The 20,009-nt window shown below is 37.5% G+C and overlaps 2 protein-coding genes across 2 annotated transcripts; one reads left to right on the forward strand and one right to left on the reverse strand.

Moving 5' to 3' along the window:
- The first annotated feature begins 2,447 nt into the window (after positions 1 to 2,447).
- Positions 2,448 to 7,231, forward strand: LOC137739135 (alanine aminotransferase 2). Its single transcript, XM_068478636.1, has 15 exons — positions 2,448 to 2,797; positions 3,463 to 3,513; positions 3,602 to 3,652; positions 3,752 to 3,817; positions 3,901 to 3,962; positions 4,107 to 4,185; positions 4,279 to 4,383; positions 4,488 to 4,598; positions 4,866 to 5,003; positions 5,139 to 5,213; positions 5,340 to 5,460; positions 5,558 to 5,712; positions 6,085 to 6,159; positions 6,264 to 6,467; positions 6,786 to 7,231. Exons 1-15 carry the CDS (start codon positions 2,576 to 2,578, stop codon positions 6,900 to 6,902), a joined length of 1,632 nt encoding a protein of 543 aa, XP_068334737.1. The 5' UTR covers positions 2,448 to 2,575; the 3' UTR covers positions 6,903 to 7,231.
- A 3,059-nt stretch (positions 7,232 to 10,290) lies between these two features.
- On the reverse strand, positions 10,291 to 13,843 carry LOC137738728 (uncharacterized). Its single transcript, XM_068478204.1, has 5 exons — positions 13,775 to 13,843; positions 13,117 to 13,648; positions 12,136 to 12,634; positions 11,859 to 11,940; positions 10,291 to 10,590 (listed from the first exon to the last, which is right to left on the reverse strand). Exons 1-5 carry the CDS (start codon positions 13,829 to 13,831, stop codon positions 10,366 to 10,368), a joined length of 1,395 nt encoding a protein of 464 aa, XP_068334305.1. The 5' UTR covers positions 13,832 to 13,843; the 3' UTR covers positions 10,291 to 10,365.
- Between the last annotated feature and the right edge of the window lie 6,166 nt (positions 13,844 to 20,009).

Raw genomic sequence — 20,009 nt, forward strand, 5'->3', positions numbered from 1 at the left:
AGAAAAGTATGACGTGTCAATGCTGTGAAAATCCAAGTAAAACCGGAAGTAGTAATCCGTGGGCGAAAGCCATCAAAACGGTGATAAGAGAGGAGAGGCTTCCTTCGAAGAACGTGCCCAGAGCGTGAAAATTTACCATTTTGCATCACATCACGCGAAGTCTCACTGCTTTTTTCTTCCCTCTATAAAAGCAGAGACTGTCGAAGATGCAGGAAATTTGGAAGCGGCAGAGTCAGGGCTCTTCTCATCCGTGCCTTTCAGCATAAGCAGATTCGTTCAACCTCCTCCTCCTCTGTGTTTTCTTCTTCTCAATCGCGTTTCCTGTCCGCTGCTCCAGCTGTAGATCTTCCTCCTCCTTCTCGTCCCATGGCTGATCACTCTGCTTCACGTCCCTCTCCTCCCAAGGAGGTTTGTGATTTTCTTCCCAACTGGGTTTTTGATCTTTTCCCAGTTGGGTTTTTGTTTTGCTTATTTTTGCTGTTTTTGTGCAGATTGCTGTGTATTTTCATGCGTATTTTGGTGTTTGTTTACTGTTTGATTGGTTTTGTCTGTGTGGATGATCAAAGGTTTTTGATTTATTGTTTCTGCATCTGGGTTTGCTTTGATTTGTTTGTTATTTTAATCCAGATAGTTCATTACGTCCTTAATTTTCATGTTTTTTCTTAAAATTTATAATAATAATTATTAACAAATAAATGATTGATGATGGATCATGGATGTATGGTGTGGTTAATTTTTATTTTTTCTATTTTATTTCAACCCACACTGGCTCTCTTGTTCTGGACCTCAGTTAGTTGTTTTATATTTTAACTTTTGACAAATTAATTTAACTCATCACTCATATTTGGATAACTCTGATGAGATTTATTTGATTTGTTTTTATTTTTCAAGAGGGTAGTAATTGAATTGATTGGTTATTTAATCTAGGTTTTTGTTTCTCACATTCAAATACTTAAATTTGTTTCTTGATTTCTTAGTACTAGTGAACATTTTCTATTCCATTCGTCACCCCTCACATCTAATTTTTACAGGTTTTGAAATATGTATATACAGTCCGAGGTGAAATCGTCACCCATGCCCCGGCAAATACATCCAGTGGCAGAGCCGGGAATCAACAGGGGGAGGGGTGAAGTTAAAAGATTGCAAGGCTCAAAAGAATAGCAACAACCAAATCCTGTTGTATAGTAATGTCTTCTATAATTTATCAATACAAACAAATTACAATCGTTGCCGGCGAGTTTTCATATCATGAAAACGTCGCATAATAGGCTCATTATCAATAAAAGCAAATACATCTCTTTCAATGTAAACAAGCATGCTATCACTTAACTATTGATCTCCCATTTTGTTACACAATAGTGTTTTCACAATCTTCATAGCAGAAAAAACACTTTCCACCAAAGCGGTTGCAATCGGTAACACCAAAGTCAATGTAAGAAGCTTATATATTAACATATAGTTTGCACACCTTCCAGTCTTGACAAAATGAAAAGTACTAATGGAGATTTAACGCGATGATGGAAATATTGGACAGATATGATGTATTACAAATTTAAAATTCACACAAATTCAAGATTCGTTGTGTATACGAGTAACACAATTAAAACACTTATTTATAATATTCTTCAACTAAGTGCAGATGATGTTTTACCATAATGATAAAAAACAATCATGCATATGCAGCTTGATGCAATTTAATTTCCGCAACTAATTAAAAAAAAAAAAAAAACTAATAGTAAATTGTTTAGGTCTTCCTCTTAAATCAAATACCTTAGTGATTCAAACCCTTCTATAGATATGGCTGTAATAAAGTAATTAAAAAATGCTAGTATTATTTTATGTAGCCTCACCTGAAGGTGTTTTCTGTATCCGTTGGGATGCGATTGGTCTGAAGTTTTTATTTAATATTCTTATTCAAGATGTAAACGTTTTAATTAGAATTTAATAAAATTTACCTTTGATTAAAAATAAAAAAAAAAATCATTTTTGTTCAATTTTTCTAATCAATAGTTTGATTTTATTTATTTATTGATCTTATTTAATTCTCCATGTTGAAAGAATCAAGTGTTTGACACGAAAGGAATACGGATAAATGAGTAATGCATGATGTGGATGTAATCCAACTTCCAAGCGCTGCATATAGAAAAAAAAGGAGGACTAGTTCTCTTCTCTCTAAATTCTCTCCTCTTTTCTCTTGATCCTCTTTCTAAATCAATAAAAAAATTTAACGTAACTTAATTGTAGTCGTTTAAATAGAATGAGAGAATATAGAGACAGATAATTTTTGACACAAAATTTTAATATAATTTAATCGTAACTGTTTAAATACAAGAACAAAATGTAGATAATCTTACTTCCAAAAAAAGGCAGTAGAAAAGTATGACGTGTCAATGCGTTGAAAATCCAAATAAAACCAGAAGTCATGATCCGTGGGCGAAGGCCATCGAAACGGTGATAAGAGGGAGAGGTTTCCTTAAAGTGCCCAGAAAACGTGAAAATTTACCGTTTTGCATCACATCGCGCGTGGAGTCTCGCTGCTTTTTTCTTCCCTCTATAAAAACAGAGACTGTCGAAGATGCGGAAATTTGGAAGCGGCGGAGTCAGAGCTCTTCTCATCCGTTCCTTTCAGCAAAAGCAGATTCGTTCAACCTCCTCCTCCTCTGTGTTTTCTTCTTCTCACTCGCGTTTCCTGTCCGCTGCTCCAGCTGTAGATGTCCCTCCTTCTTCTCGTCCCATGGCTGATCACTCTGCTTCACGTCCCTCTCCTCCCGTCACTCTCCAGAACATCAATCCCAAGGTTTGTGATATTTTTCCCAACTGGGTTTTTGATCTTTTCTCAGTTGGGTTTTTGTTTTTGTTTTTGTTTTTGTTTTTTTGTTTTGCTTATTTTTGCTGTTTTTGTGCAGATTGCTGTGTATTTTCATGCGTATTTTGGTGTTTGTTTACTGTTTGATTGGTTTTGTCTGTGTGGATGATCAAAGGTTTTTGATTTATTGTTTCTGCATCTGGGTTTGCTTTGATTTGTTTGTTGTTTTAATCCAGATAGTTCATTTCGTCTTTAATTTTCGTGTTTTTTCTTAAAATTTATAATAATAATTATTAACAAATAAATGATTGATGATGGATCATGGATGTATGGCGCATTGGTGTGGTTAATTTTTATTTTTTCTATTTTATTTCAACCCACACTGGCTCTTTTGTTCTGGACCTCAGTTAGTTATTTTATATTTTAACTTTTGACAAATTAATTTCACTCATCACTCATATCTGGATCACTCTAATGAGATTTATTTGATTTGTTTTTATTTTTCAAGAGGGTAGCAATTGAATTGATTGGTTATTTAATCTAGGTTTTTGTTTCTCACAGTCAAATACTTAAACTTGTTTCTTGATTTCCTAGTACAGTAGTACTGGTGAACATTTTCTATTCCATTTGTCACCCCTCACATCTAATTTTTACAGGTTTTGAAATGTGAATATGCTGTCCGAGGTGAAATCGTCACCCTTGCCCAGGTACATACATTGACTGTATAGAAATTAATCAAGTGAGGTAATTCTATCCCTTTATCTTAATCTCGACTGTAATGTCGTCCTGTGACAGAGGTTACAAGAAGAGTTAAAGGCGAATCCAGGCTCTCATCCCTTTGATGAGGTGTGTTTACTTTCTCCTTTGATGAGTTACAGTATTGAATCTTTATCTTTTAAGACATTTCTCTCACTTGGGTACTCACTGTGAACATATGTTATACAGATTCTCTACTGCAATATCGGAAATCCTCAGTCTCTTGGTCAACAACCGATAACATTTTTCCGAGAGGTTGGTTTAGTGGACTACATGGTTGATAACATTAATGCTGAAACATCTCATGTAATCCTTGATTGTTACAATCTTTCCTTCAGATTCTTGCATTATGCGACCATCCAGCCATCTTGGACAAAAGCGAAACACAGGGTTTGTTCAGGTATTGGAAAAATGTAACATATAAGAATATATATTTTAGGCTGCCCTACAATCCTATTCAATTCAATTGTAGGAATTCATAGAGAAGTCTTCCTAGAAGTTAAAAATCTTATCTTTCTGTTGATATCTTTCTTACCCGTTGCAGTGCCGATGCAATAGAGCGGGCATGGGAGATTCTGGATCAAATTCCTGGAAGAGCAACTGGTGCTTACAGTCACAGTCAGGTAATGATCATAGGATTTACATCACATAAATTTGTAAAACTAGGACGAAACTCATAAGCAATATGTCATATATTTCACCCACTTTGGCATCAGGGTATCAAGGGTTTACGTGATACAATTGCTGCTGGAATTGAAGCTCGTGACGGATATCCTGCTAATCCGAATGATATTTTCTTAACTGATGGTGCAAGCCCTGCGGTATCTCTTGAGTTCCCTTCTGTTCAATTTTAGTAGCGTCACAGTGTTCCTCAATATATTAAGTTCCACTTCATTACATATCATCTCCATTTCTCTCTTTCCAGGTCCATATGATGATGCAATTGCTGATAAGTTCAGAGAAGGATGGGATTCTTTGCCCCATTCCTCAATACCCTTTGTACTCTGCGTCAATAGCCCTCCACGGTGGCACACTGGTATGTCTGGATTTTAAGAGGTTTATCCATTTGATAAATGTCAATAGATATAAATTATTTTGCATTTATACTCAACTATTGAAGCACTACTAGTTATTGGCTAAAACTCAAGATTAAACTGATTAGTGAATTGCCTGATTATTGGGAAATTGACATTAAATGACTGCTAGAAACTAGAAGTTGGAAATATATATATATATATATATATATATATATATATATCATTTATTGTTGTAAGAATTCAAATCTGTGGCTTGGTGTAAGCAGGTACCTTACTTTCTTGATGAGGCATCAGGGTGGGGATTGGAAACTTCCGAGTTGAAGAAGCAATTGGAGGATGCGAAGTCCAAGGGTATCAATGTAAGGGCCTTGGTTGTGATAAATCCAGGCAACCCAACAGGACAGGTGAGATATGAATGGCTTTTAATCAGAAAATTCCTTGTCAATAGTGGAGTTTTCTCAAGGGAGTGTTATTGGAAGAGAATGTTTTGCTTAATTCTAGAATGTCATTGGTTGAGTTTTATGGTATCTTGTCTGCAGGTTCTTGCCGAGGACAACCAGCGGCAGATTGTGGACTTCTGCAAGCAAGAAGGTCTTGTTTTGCTGGCAGATGAGGTAGATGGACTTTTTTTGTTGGAAGATTTACGTCAATTTCTTCGTGACATGGTTGGAGTATTGTAATTGTTGTTAGAAACTTCTATAGCTACTTCCTGGTCTAATGTTTTGTTGAATTTTACATAGGTTTATCAAGAAAATGTTTATGTACCTGATAAGGAGTTTCATTCATTCAAGAAGGTATCCCGGTCTATGGGATATGGCGAGCAGGATATTTCTCTGGTATCATTTCAATCAGTCTCTAAAGGTAATTAGGTGGATCATTATGTTTGTCATGATGGTGAGTAGCTCATGGAAATTAATGAACCCGGAAGAATTTGTCATTTTATTTTTTTCTTCTGTAGGGTACTACGGGGAGTGTGGAAAAAGAGGTGGTTACATGGAAGTCACTGGAATCAGTCCTGAAGTAAGGGAACAAATATACAAAATGGCATCCGTAAATCTTTGTTCTAATATCTCGGGTCAGATTCTTGCAAGCCTTGTCATGAGTCCACCAAAGGTGAGTTTATTATCTTTTAGTAATCTTGTATTTGACTTTTCTCGTAGAAATTAAGTTAGGTTCAAATATTGGAATGTCCGAAATGGGAGAAGGCATATACTAGTTTAAAACCATTTGGCAGACACTTGTGACAGTTCTGAGGCGTTTTGAAGCTTATTATTTAACAAATTTCCAAACATTTCAAATCAGAAAATTTTGAACCATTTTCTTCTGTTAAGTGTGCCATAGGGGTTTTGGAGGAGTGCAATTTTGCTCGTCATTGCACTTAAATTTGTTACACATGGCATGGGGATCTGGAAATTCAGTTGATCTTAAACTTGGTAAATCAAATAAGTTTGTTTTCTATTGATGAAATTTTTTGGTTGAATTCAGGTTGGAGATGAATCCTATGAAATGTATTTGGCAGAGAAGGATGGAATTCTGTCATCCCTAGCAAGGCGTGCAAAGGTTAGTGAATTCTGTCATCGCGAGACAGTAAAGACAATAGGATGAGGTTTCTGAAGTTCAGTGAACTTTTTGCATAGTGCGGCTGATTTTCTTTTGAAACACAGGCATTAGAAGAAGCATTGAACAGCTTAGAGGGTGTGACTTGCAACAGAGCAGAAGGAGCTATGTATCTCTTTCCCCGCATAACCCTGCCTCAAAAGGCAATTAAAGCAGCGGAGGCTGAAAAGACAGCCCCAGATGCATTCTACTGTCGCCGCCTTCTCAATGCCACAGGAATTGTTGTCGTTCCTGGTTCTGGTTTCGGGCAGGTTAGTTTTATTTATTGTTGTACTGTAACTTAGCGTGGTAGGAATTGCTGCTCACCTAAATTGAAAATATTATGCAGCCTATCGAGTGGTAATACAATATTATCCTGGCCTTCTATATTTCTAAGAAACAATAATAAGTGAACCTCATGGCAGAACAGTGAAATGTTTGAATTTTGAGTGTTCTTGGGAATAGGATCGCGTTTAATTAAACAAAACTATAAGAAGTTGACAAACCCTTCATTTTGTTGATCAGGATTATTATGCAATTGTCATGTTGAGTAGTTTTAACTGAAGATTGTTTCCATTGCACTGTGACAGGTTCCGGGCACCTGGCATTTCAGATGCACTATATTGCCGCAAGAGGATAAAATTCCAGCCATTGTCACCCGTCTGACGGACTTCCACAAGTCGTTCATGGACGAGTTCCGCGACTAGAAAACCCGTCTGGTTTGATCTTTCAGGATAAGCGCCAAAGGCTTTTTCGTTCAATAGAGATGAACATTTGTGTCAAGACTTTATAATCTTTTGTTCATGCGGTAGATAAACAGGTCCAGGTACTGGCTATTATGAGAATAACATGTTATTCTTACCCGGGCTTTTTCTGGTTTGAATGGCATAACAAGTTGTGCATCATTTTGTTTCCTTGTTTTTAGACCATCAATAATATTTAGCTTTTTCAATAATGGCACTCTGAATAGCAATATTTCTAGTACCTTGGTACGTATCACTGAATGGTCTGAAATAAATATTAATGGTTAAAGCTTGCATATAGAGATCTAATGAATAAATGCAACGGATAGTTTTTGCAGATAACTTGTCCAAGGAGAATATATCATGTTAATTAACATCATTCTTTCTATTTCACTAATCATGTGACATCACTGGTCTTTTTCATCTTCATGATTAAACAATTATAGACTGAGGTAGCAATCAAGGGGGGTAATTAAAACATCACATCTTTTAAGTAGTCAGAATTTAAGTTATTGGTCCTTAAAAGTTGATAGTCATGGTTTACTTACTCTATTTTTATTAGGATTTTGCACACCGGCAGAGGAGAATACTTTATATAGAACGGGTCACTGTCAGATGACGTTTTTTATTTAATATTGCACATAGCATTTGTATATAACGGGTCACCGTCACATAACGTTTCTTATTTAATAATGCACATAGTAGTTATATAGAATAGGTCACCGTCACCGTCACATGACGTTTCTTATTTAATAATGCACATAGCATTTATATAGAACAGGTCACCGTCACATGACGTTTCTTATTTAATAATGCATTGCTATGTGTGATTTTTTTTTTTTTTTTTACATAACAATATCTTATTGGATCGGCACCCTATGTAACAGTAAACTTGTTCCTTGTAAATTGCTCTCGAACATGAGGGTTTTTCTACAAGATATGGTGTTCACTAATGGCTAAACCATATGACTCATTAGCAATTATAGAAATCCATGAGGGTTTTTCTCCAAGATATGGTTTTTCTGCAAAATATGTCCGAAAATCTTATTTTAGTATAGTAGTTTAATTAATTAACCATATTAATTCAATTAAAATAATAAAATATATATATATATATATATATATATATATATTAATTATGTTTGGCCTATGGCCCTTTGGTCCCTCGGTTGGAGTTGGACTTTTTGTCAAAGGGTTATGTTTGGCTTATGGTCCTTTGGTTCCATCGGTTGGAGATGGTAAAAAATATGGCTTGACATTGTTCATTAAAATATAATTTATTGCAAGATTATAGGGCTAAACATAACCATTTGGCCTTCCTTCGATTGTAGATGGTCTAAAGTGCAATTGAGAAGCCATTGCCCTTGCCCTTTGGCAATGAGTGGAATTGCTCTAAAAGAATACACCTCGTCACCATTGTGTGCGTGTATATATATGCATGGATATAACTTTTGAGAGAGGTTCTTCTTCCTTCTGTTGTATATTGTATATTGGTGTTAATCTTCGAGTTAGACTCCATAATGAAGACAAAGTGGTCCAACAAATACCACCATTACAACTTTAGAGAATGAGTGATCGCCACCGTGATATGATGTCATGTGTAAAAAAATTTCATAAAACATTGAGTTTCTAAACCTGAATAAAATATTAATGATAAACTCATTTTACGCAAGTAACTTGCTAACAAATTTTAGACTCAGAAACTTTAAGAGCCATCATAATAACCTTTTGCTGCAACTGCAAGAGTGCCGGAAAAGCAATAACATTTGAAATGGTTGGGTCATTTAAGACAAAGTGGTGCAGCTTTTATCATCAAATGAGATCAAATCTTTGGTCTCTTCGAGCACGTAAAAAACAAATTATTACTGTGCCAAAATTTCTCTTTGCCATTTGCTAATAGTAAAAGTATATATCCTTTTCTTTCTTCTCGTGCATGGCTGCTGCAGACAGGTTACAGGTAGGTCCCAAAGGTTCCAAGTTCCAACAATGGCAGGACGATAATATTGTGGTGTTCTTAGATTCTGGGGTAATAAGCCAATAAGCCAATAAGCCAAATAACAAAGAACAAAACTGCTTTCCACTTCAGATGTTTTCCGAGTCCAGTCTAACCTTCAGCTCTCATGTGATCTTTATTTTAAAGCATATTTAAATAGGATGAAAATTGAACTACAACCTGGTGATTTAGAGGTAAATGACAGATTGCGAGGAGGCTTCCTTCAAATTAAAAATTAGAGGTCTTGGTTCGAAACCCACTTCTAGTTTAGAACTTAGACTTGTGGCCAGTAAGAGACTGAAATGCCTTTGTAAGTCTTTCCGGCGCCTGAAAGGGGTGGATAACTATGATTTGTCATTGGTTGTTCCCCTAACCCCCCCCCCTCTTCCGCCAATGTAAAAAAAAAAAAAAAAAAAAAAAAAAGAAAAAAGAAAAAAAGAAGCTCAAATGCCTCAGGGAGTCTTTTCGGCCTTCGAAATGGATGGATAATCATAGCTTGCCATCAGTTGTCCCCTCTTTTTATTTTATTTTCAAAAAAGGGTGAAAATCGAGGACCTCAAATCCAAAAGTAAATATGTGGGAGCTCCAATATAACAGTGAATATATGGGTTTCAATAACTCGAGCTATAAGTTCTTTCTAAATGTCAAGACTTTAATGGGAAGAAGAAAATGTGTTTTAGTTCGGCCTTAATTTGTTATGATTTTGATAAAACTAAACGAAATAGTTATCAAACGGTCCAAGATCTTGCATGTCACTAGTCTATAGTTTTTCGAAGAAATTTGAGGATCTACCAATTGATAATATAGGGAATAACCGACTACTTATAAACATATGCAAAGTTACTCCTCCTATCAATGCGTGATTCTTTTGAATCGTCTTTACTTGGATAAAAAAAAAAACACAAATTCTTTATACAAGCGATATCGGGAATAAAAAATTAGACTTAGGACTTCATGTGTAAAGATAAATGCTCTTAACCAAGTATAGGACTGATAAAATATCATTTGCAGGTTATCCTTTAATACTTTGATTAAGAGTTGAGACATTGTTCACGGGTTAGCGATTAGGGGTGCAAGTTTGCATTTTCAATTCCGCCAATAAATTTCTAATCTAAATATTCTTTAAAATTCAGAATTAAATTGGAAAACTTGTTTTTGATCCGATTGTGCCGAAAATCACCCCTAATAGTGATTGTCACACTCCCGATTTTTCTGTCTGCACTTCTCGTCTATCAATCCTCCTTTCGTAATTCAATCCTCACAGAGAGGAAGGTTAGAATACGAAAATCGCTTCCCTTGTTCATAGGTTACTGCTCTTTTTTTTGGACTTACGGTGCAGCCTCACTCTACAAATTAAGAAATATATATATATATATATATATATATATATATATATATATATTTTGCATTTTTTTCCTTTCATGATCTGGGTTGTTAATGGTTATTGCAAGGGAAGCAGCCGCAAGAAATGTGGCCAGAAAAATGAGGGTTGTGCCTATTTGTGATCATCTTGTGTGCTGCATTGTTGGTGGCCCTGTGGATTTGTTCAGAGTGCTGCTGCCTCGCTGTTGCACTCCACTCCTCAGCTTTTCTGTGAACTACTGCCATCCTCTTCATCAGCTTCTCCTCCAGGTTCGATCTCATCTTCTGTATCTTCACCTATAACCCAAAACCAAAAATGCATCAGCCAGTTAACTACAAATGAAGTTCAAGTGAAAAAGGAGAAATTTGTAGACGTGAGCGTGACTACATTGTGTGAAGTGGATGAGCTCCGGTTATGCAGGCAATTAAAACTAGAAAGAGAGTTTAGGGTGACTATTATGTCACGGGCTCCATAAGTGTCCACTAGTAACGCTATCCCCACTTAACCACCTAGGCCGAATCCCTTGGGTGGTATCAAGCCCAATGAACCTTAGGTGTAGGTTTTATTTTAAAAGACCTCGGTACAATTAGAAGTGGAACACCTATATTTAAACCTTAGAATATTGTTGTACTTCTCTGATGTGGGATTCTCTTCACATCCATCTTCGCTTGTATTGAGCCAACCTTTTACACCACCAACTACCACACTACCGCGGGGACATGATTCATAGGTCATGGGCATATAGAATATGACATTAACATATAAAGATCCAAGTTATAACAGTAATGGATTAATAATACTCGTAACGGTGTGACAATAATACTGAATAGGGCCCTCTTCACTAATCTATAAGGAATTTAGGAAAGAACAAAAAACCAAGCTTCCAACCCAATTAAATACTCTCCAATTGCCAGTATTAAAATGTGGGGGTGATGACTTCTAGCTTTCTTCTTTGCTTTAAAAGTTTGGCATGTATAGAAACTACATATTATATGAAGCAAATTAAACACACTTCAATGGAAGTGGTCCAGACTGCAGTGTAAAATACAAAAGAAGAATAATGTCCAAGAGGGACGGGTGGCTCAAGAACTAGGATGCCAACCAGAACCAATATAATAATTAATGCACTTCCTACCATTGCACTTCAATGGAGGTGGTCCAGAGTGCAGTAATACGTTTGATGACCAAATAGCAAAAGTGCAGAAGTGTAGAAGTAGAAAATAGACGTGTCAAAACTATTTATCTCTCAAGAATAAGTCGTATTTAAATCAGGATTTTTGTGCCCCTTTATTGACTTGAAGTTTTTGTGTTACCCGGGTTTCTTTTTTTGTTCAACATTTATAACCAGTTCAACTTGTATGTATTTTTCAATTATTTCCCTATGCTACTAGAAAATCATTATACAAATCACAGCAAAGGGAGGCAACATCAGTATTCAAGTTCACATCTCATGTTTCAGATGCTTGCATTTGAATTGCCATGGAAAATCAACAAATGGTTAAAGAACAAAAACCAGCTAAAGTAAGATTCCACCAAGGAAATACTAACAGAATGACAGAAGTACCTCAAGCTTTCTTGACTGAGCTTCTGCTTTTGCACTTTGGAGGTTGACCCAAGCTTGGATTTTGGCTTCTTCTCTTTGATATCTGTACATTCAAACCACACGTTCATTTTTTTACAAGCGATATTACTATTTTAAGTTAAGAGTAAGGGACGGGGAGAGGGTTTAAACCCGAGATGGACAATTGCAAATGGAGGCCTTACCCACCACTTGCAAAACTACTCTTACAACTCTTAAACAAATGTGGTTTAACACTTTAACATAATAATCCAGTTATTACCTAAGGCAGCATTCGTTATTTTCTTCCTCTTCCCATGCAGCACCTCTAATTTCAGAAATTCTCTCTCCGTACGCATTGCTTGTTTCGAAATGTCTCAAGCTCTTCGATATTTCCACTTCCTCCTCTTCCCTTGAGCTCCAGTTCGACGTAACTGATTCGTACTGTGTCCCAAGGCACTCCTGCAGCTGGGCAATGTCAATGGTGTTGTTGGTGCTGCTAGAGTGCCCCAGTGCCAAAGGCCCTGACCTGTTCGCAGGCGTGTTGTGGCGCGCTGGAGATGAGCACTTGAACGGCGTAGGGCACCTTGAAGTTGTTGAGCTTCCAAGAGGAGTCATCTCTGTGCCGACATCTCGATGGTGTACATCATGAGCCTCTTCTGTGCCGCTGCCTGCATCTTTCGTGGCGTCACAGGCTGAGTTTTTGAATAGAAAGCCCTCTTTAGTTGGCTCTAAGCACCTGGAATTGGGTAAAATTGGTTCTATGTCATCGACAAACTTATCTGCAGGAACAAAACAAAACCCAAATTTCAGTTTGTAAAACAAATTAACTCAGTTCATTGAAATTTGGTTATGAACAAAATTAAGCAATTTCAATGTGACAGTAACTATTTCAGCTAGAAGACTTAAAGACTCCAATTCTTTTTGCATAAACAGATACTTAGCAAAACCCTTTATTGATTAAGGAGATCAATTCTTGTGTGTTTTACAGAAATTGAAAGATACCCAGTAAACAACATAAATGAAAAAGTAAAAAATAGATTCTACATTGTTTACTATCTGGGCTTTTAACTGGAATTGGCTTGTAGCTCGATTGGTTAAGAGCATTCGCCCATGCACCCGAGTTCAATTCCCCCCTACCCAAATATTATCAAAATTTTAAAGGGAAAAACAAAAGTAGGGGAAGATGAAAGTGGAACAAAAAGATGATGCAAAAAGCCAACAGGTGAGAAGGTTCCACAAAAATTGAAATAAAAGATTTAACCTTTTAGAAGCACATCAGCTGATGTTGAGACCCCATTGAAAGCTCTGGTAGATTGATAATTGTTCAAAGAAACACATCTTTGAAAGCTTGAGACCACCTTTGAGACCTTTTCCTCTGTGACCCTTGATCTTTCAGCAAAAACCTCACATTGTTTTGGATTAAAAATCTTTGTGGAATCTGATTGCGGCTTGGTGGTGTGAGCAGGAGAGTCATGGCAGGAAGTGCTTATGAGCCACTTTTCAGCATCATCCCACTTTGAAGGAAAGCTCTTTCTGGAAAAGTTGCCAACTGAGAAGCTGAAAACTGGCCTTCCAGGACTGGGAGGAGCTTCTGCTGCTCTCCTCTGTGTCATAGAGTTCACTCCTCCGTCCCTCCTCTGTGCTGATGTGGCATTGCTTGGGACTGGGAGTGACTTGACAAACTCAGAGGTTTCCCTGAGGTTGAGCTTGCAGAGAGGGTCTGGAAATGTGTCTGCAAATGGGTCCTTTGTGGTTTTTCCATAGAAGCTTGGGTTGCTCTCCAATGGCGGTTCCTGAAAAAAAAAAAAAAAAAAAAAAAAAAGGGGAGGAAACAAGTTAAGAGTAATTAAAACCCATTGTGAAGATCATAAAAGTAAAAAACAGAAGGTAAAAGAAAAAACCAAATGTGGGATATTTACCCCACTGGATGAGATAAAAGATGGAGGTTGAAAGCATCTGGGGCTTGTGAGATCCATGGAAAGAGAGAGGTTTTGTGGTGGATGTGGATGGGGATGCTTCTCTTGTGGAATCACTACTTTTTGGTATCTTGGACAAGAGCTTTGTCTATCTCCCCCGCCATTTGGGTGTAGTAATAAAACACTTTCTCATGAGAAAATGACTAAGTGAGCAGCAGAAATTATAGAAGCGGAAGCAAAGGAGAAAACTCAGAAAAGCATTGACTGCTGACAAGTTGCAAAATTTTTATTGAGAAAGATAAAACATAAAATAAAAACATATATATTAGTTTGAGATACTCCCACCACATCTCAAAATAATTAGATGTAAATTTTGAATAAGCGTGGGTCACATAGTATCCCAATGCAGTGGTATATGTTTTTTGTATGCAAGGAAAGTTGTATTTACGTTAAGTCACATAGTGTTCAAATACAATGAGTCTTATTCTTTTTAAAAGTATTTGACCATTCATATAGTATATGTTCTTTGTATGCACTACAAATTGTACATACATTGAGTCAGAGACTATTCAAATACAATAAGCCTCGTTCTTTTGAGAGTATTTGACCATTTAGCCGGTAAAACTGGCATACAAAGCTTGGACCTACGTTGAGTTGTATAATTGTAAACTCAAATACAACGAGATTCGTTTTTTTTTATTGTAGAGTGCTGGTAGATGAAACCGTCCTACAAAGTTTTTCTTTGATGCCATTTCAAAGTACTGTACCAGAATTGAGTCACATGGGAGTTGGCAGGAAGCAAAAGCTTAAAAGCTCAGCCTTCAAAGTTTAGAGTTACTCTAACTACAGTGACATTTAGTCGTACTTGAGCAGAAGGGGAGACTAGGAACTAGGAAGTGGACGAAAGAGTGTGCCTCATAAAAAGGGGAGGGACTGCTTTGGGAGCAGTGGACAAAGGCCACTCATGAGTCCCAAGCGTGAAGAGAGAGAGAGAGAGATTACTGGTGTTTTTTTTTTTTTTTTTGGGAAGCTTCTTTTGGGGTGGATCCCCCTCTCTGGGTTTTGTGTCCTTTTAACAGCTTTTGCAATTTACAGGCTTTGTAATTTGGATGGAATCTGTGGATTATGGTGCATGTCTCATTCCAGGTAACTAGATTGCTGTGTGTGTGTGTCTGTGTCTTGGGCTTGAGAGATGTAAAGGAAAGGTGGCAAAAACAATTGATGGTGGCTATCAAGAACTTGGATTGGGTACCTTGGAAGATCTTTTGGGAAGTTACAACTTACAGGAACATGAAGTTGAACAACCAAGAACACATGCTATTCTTTTGGCTAATGCTATTCTAGAATAAGATTAGGCGTGATAACCCGTCCCTAATTTGACAATTTTATTAATTTTAAATGGGAGAATTGACGAAAATGCTCTTAGAGGCGAGGATGTTGACCATCATGGACTAGCATATAGTGGGACATACGAAATATTCTTTTAGTGTATCCTTGTAGTACTCGACAATACAAACTTGTAGGCATAAGTGGAATCGAATTTGGAGTTACGATAAAGGTTTTACGGATTTACGAACCTGAAGGGCGATTTGATAATTTCAATTGGGAGATATTTTGTGGCTTGTTTTGTGAGACATGTGAGGCCCACGCCCCATTCCTTCACCTCTCATGTGTCTCCCTATCTCTCATTCCTTCACCTCTCCTGTGTCTCCCTATCTCTCAGGACACACACACACACTATCTCTCTCTCTCTCTCTCACACACACACACACACTCTATCTCTCTCTCTCATTTTCAAACATTTCTCATTTCATCTCTCCACCTGATAACTGCCATCTCACCTCACTTCTCTCTCTCAGCTCTCTCTCTCTCTCTCTCTCTCTTTCATCTCTCTTTGTCACTTCCTTTCTGACTTACTCTCCTTCTCTGGGAACCACACGCCACCACCACCATCACACCATTGTTGCTTCGGCGAGCATGACCGCACCATAGTATGACCCTACGTCGTGAAACCCAAGCCACTAGAACGTGACATATCTCTTTCTCTCTCTTTGAGCAGTGGCGCCACTACTGTTCAATAATTTTCCCCAACGAGTGCTTACTTGGAGCACGTTTTAGTGTTGGATTAGAGTAGTTTTGAAAGTCTATTGTGATGGTTGAGTGCAAAAGCAACTAGGGGAAAACTTCCCAGATTTTCCTGCGGACTCGAACTTTTTCTATGTGTTTTCCGACAACGGCTGCGAGCTAAAAGGGTATTAATTGAATCTCCATCCTCCTATTATAATTTTGACACTTAAATGGTGAAGTCTAGTTGTGAATGGAGCTCGATCGGAGCTCTGGAGAACAAGCCAGCTCAGGCTTTCTCCTTTGTGGAATCCGGCGACTCGTGATTGAAAACTGACCCAACTCAGTTGTTGGGCCAATGATCCGGAACCCAAAACCGGCCCAACCTAGTTGCTGGGCCTGATCCAATAACCTTTGGCCTATTAATCCAATCCAACCCATTTAGGCCAGGCCCAAGTTCAACTCGAACCCAATTTCAGTTCCCTGGGCCGACACGTGGAAGCGCGTCATGGCCGATACATGGGGCACACGCGCCTCCACCGGAGGTACTGTGCTCCGTCACCGTCCACGGCAACGACGAAAACTTTTCTGGTGAACCTTTCAACGACCAAAATAGGCACATGGCTGCTCGTGGCCTTCCGGGTAGCCACTTTGTGGCGACACGTGGAGGAACCCAAGGTCTCTCCTTAGGTTTCTCAACGTGCCGAATCCAAATTCGCCGTCCGTTTTTCAAAATTCGACTGTTTTAAGATAGTTCCTTTATTAGCCGTACTTTGTACAAAAACGTGTAATTACATTAGTATGTTATATTTACCTAAATGGTTTCGTTTCTAGGCAAAACGCATCGCAAAGACTCTCAATGCTACGAGGCGGGTTCGACTTGACAACATGATCTTTGGGTGGGTCTTTTCTTTGATATATATATATATATATATATATTTAGTTTCCATATATACATCTGATAATGAATTTTCTATATGACTGCTGTAATTAAATTAACATTTATAGAAAATGATGTAACGACGAGAATTAAGAAATCATTATAAATCCTACGGGATGTCTTAGCTAAACTTATAGCTATGAATAGTGTTATGTCGACTAGAATTATCGAATCATTGTGGCATGATTATGTTTTTGTTAAACTGCTCATTGGTTGCTGCATCGGTGTTAGTACTCACCCGGGCTAGGGCTAGTCTTTCATGTGTATGTGCACATCGCACCGTACGTTCATTTTGGATCCATTGAAGGTGTCAGTCGTGTCCTAGATTGCTATAGGCAATTAGAACTCGTATGTGCTCCGTATAGCGCCAGTCTTCACGTGATTGTAGTATTAGAGCGTCTATTATTGTTACATCCAATCTTGTTCATGTCAGAATAACTCTAGATGAACTCGTGTGTCAGCATGTGTCGATGAGCACTCAATATGATATGTTTGCTTATGCAAGATTATGTGATTGCGGACGTCATGTGCTTACTTACGAAATATTGTACCGTATTGAATTCTTGAGATGTTGCAGGCTATGGTAAGTATTTTCTTACTATACATAGTATGTATATTTTGGAAACTATACTTGTTTTACAGCAAGAGGTTATTATGTTTTCGAAAAGGTTTTTACAAAGCTTTGTTTTTAGGCCCACTCACCCTTATTTTTCACCCTTCCAAGTTCTAGTGCTGAGCTTTCATGTTGACGAGGATTCTTGGTAAATATCAGTATAGGTCCACCTTCGATAGTATAATTCTCATCCCACTTTACTGTACTTTACTTATGCTCTGACATTACGTGTGAAATGAGTTCATTCTTGCTCACCAGTGTACTCTTATATTTAGGCACTTTTAGGTTTAAAATTTATTCATATTTTCCACATCACTACACTTTATGGCTTCGTCACCCTCCGAGTGTTGGCCAGCATAGCTCGATTCAGAGTCTAGGTGGACATTTCGGGTCAGGGTGTGTCAGTTTGGTATCAGAGCATAAGTTTGGGTAGTATTGTATTCATCACACGCGTGATGTAAGCATTCTCGGTTCTTGAGCCTAATTTTCGAATCTTGCCACCTCGTCTAGCACGAAAAATGTGTTTCCTTTTTTTCTAAGTTTTGAGTGATTTAGACAACTTATCGACATTCTACAACATCGTTTTGGAGGACACCTCTAGACCTTAAACAAAGAACCTTTATGCCAAGGAAAAATCCATTTCTGGAATGAGATGATGACCCCGAAATGGGGCTAATATATTGATATTTGTGTCACCATAGAATTACCAATCAACCCATCACTATTCTCTAGCCAACATTACCAAACCTTGGGAATAGGAAGTGCCAATTAATTTTGATTCTTTGGCAGTACCTGTTAGTTTAGCATCTATTAGAATTCCTATGAAGTTTACTTTCATCAAGATTTCTAGAAATGTCTAGTGTGACAATGTGGTGCTAAAGTGGTAGCACTCGACAGAAGAACATCTGGGGGACAATCATTTTTGGTCCCTGATAACACTAATCTTCTCAAACACGCTAGTTATCATTCCAGATCCTTAAGAGGAAGATCGATTTCTGTTTAAGTCCATTCTAAGATAGGTTATCAGCAAAAAATTTTGGCCTTAAGACATTTCAACCAACACTAGATCCCAAAATTTCTTTCGATGTTGTACTCGTTATCTCGATGAAAATAAACATGGAAGTACGAGTTATTATACCTACAGTTTGTAGAAATCCCCGTGTAGCAAGTATTTTCCCTATAATCAACAAAACCACCTTGTTGGATCAGTTCCTTACCAATCATCTGAAACCATCTACCCAAACGGGTTCTAACTTGTAATCTGCCTACGGTGACGCTACTAATTGACAATATTGTCCAATATCCAGGAATTGTCAACCAGTATTCAGGTGGCATGATTTTTGATACCAGACATAGGTACTAGTATCTGGGAGTGATACCTTTATACTAGAACACTGGTTGACAATTTCAGGGTAACGAACAATATCAAAATATCATAAATGTGTTAAATAGCAACGCAACTGATATACTGATTAACAATGACTACCTGAGCCGAAGAAATTAAAATCATGGAAACTTAGGAGCATGCCTTGTATTAGGACAGTAAATTCATGGTTGTGTTAACCATATTCCCCAGTTAGGTAACCTAAACATTCTCGACTAGTCATTCTTGTGGTCACTTTCATCGACAAACATTAGAAATGAAGCACTAGTTAGATTCCCGCTGTAAGAACGAATTAAGTATTGAGAAAGCTGTGATGACCCATTATCACATGGTGTAGTGAAAGGAAGTAGTATGGTACGTTTCGAGGATGTATACCTTTAGCGTCAATTCTCAAAATTTTACCTGGGATATCACTAAATGGTGAAGTGAATTACACCATCGATCCACTTTCTCATACCACACCAATTTTCCTTGTGTCTTTTCAAACAACTATACAACATTGAGAGAACTTAGTTACGGAAGCTTACTGATTAGGAATTTTATTCAAGCAAACGCCTTATTTAGGGAACCTGAAACCTGTTCGTGAAGGCGAAAAACCAAACCTTAGGATCGTACCTAGATTTTAGCAACCCAATAGGGTGACGATTAAAACCGTTAATACCTGTACTTTGAATTGATGGTTTACCTAACCAACCCTTGTAACCCGAGCTTTCCTCCATAGCCTGACAAATTCGTAGTGGTCTTATCGATGACTTTCTCATCTATATCAGCAGTGAGACTAAATTCTCTAAACATCAATAGTCAGCTTTATACCAAATTGCTCAATTGTTAACTTTGATTAAATTGGTACTCTTCTCGGGAGACGTGATCTCAGTCAACAATCTTCTTTTCTTTTTCCAAAAAAGGTTGTAACGAAAGAAAGTTGCAATTCTCACAAAGTGTTGTGAAATACGAGATATTCTTGGTCTTGTTGATTATATCAACAATTTGCTAGCGATTTTCGGCTATAGTGTTTTTCTTCACATATCAACCGAGGAAAATTAGTTTAGTTGTGATGTTGATTATGACTAAAGTTTCTGACAATCGAAGTGTTGTCTCACCTTACCTTAGTTTTACACATTTCGATGATATTGATTATTTCAAAATCCTCGTTGATGTTTTCTTTGTATGTTTTGGCTATGTAGATGCCACATGACAGAGTGTCACTTATTTTTCCCAATGTTTAGAACCGTTTTAA

The sequence above is a fragment of the Pyrus communis genome, chromosome 7 (genome assembly GCF_963583255.1).
Source record: "Pyrus communis chromosome 7, drPyrComm1.1, whole genome shotgun sequence".
Taxonomy (NCBI): domain Eukaryota; kingdom Viridiplantae; phylum Streptophyta; class Magnoliopsida; order Rosales; family Rosaceae; genus Pyrus; species Pyrus communis.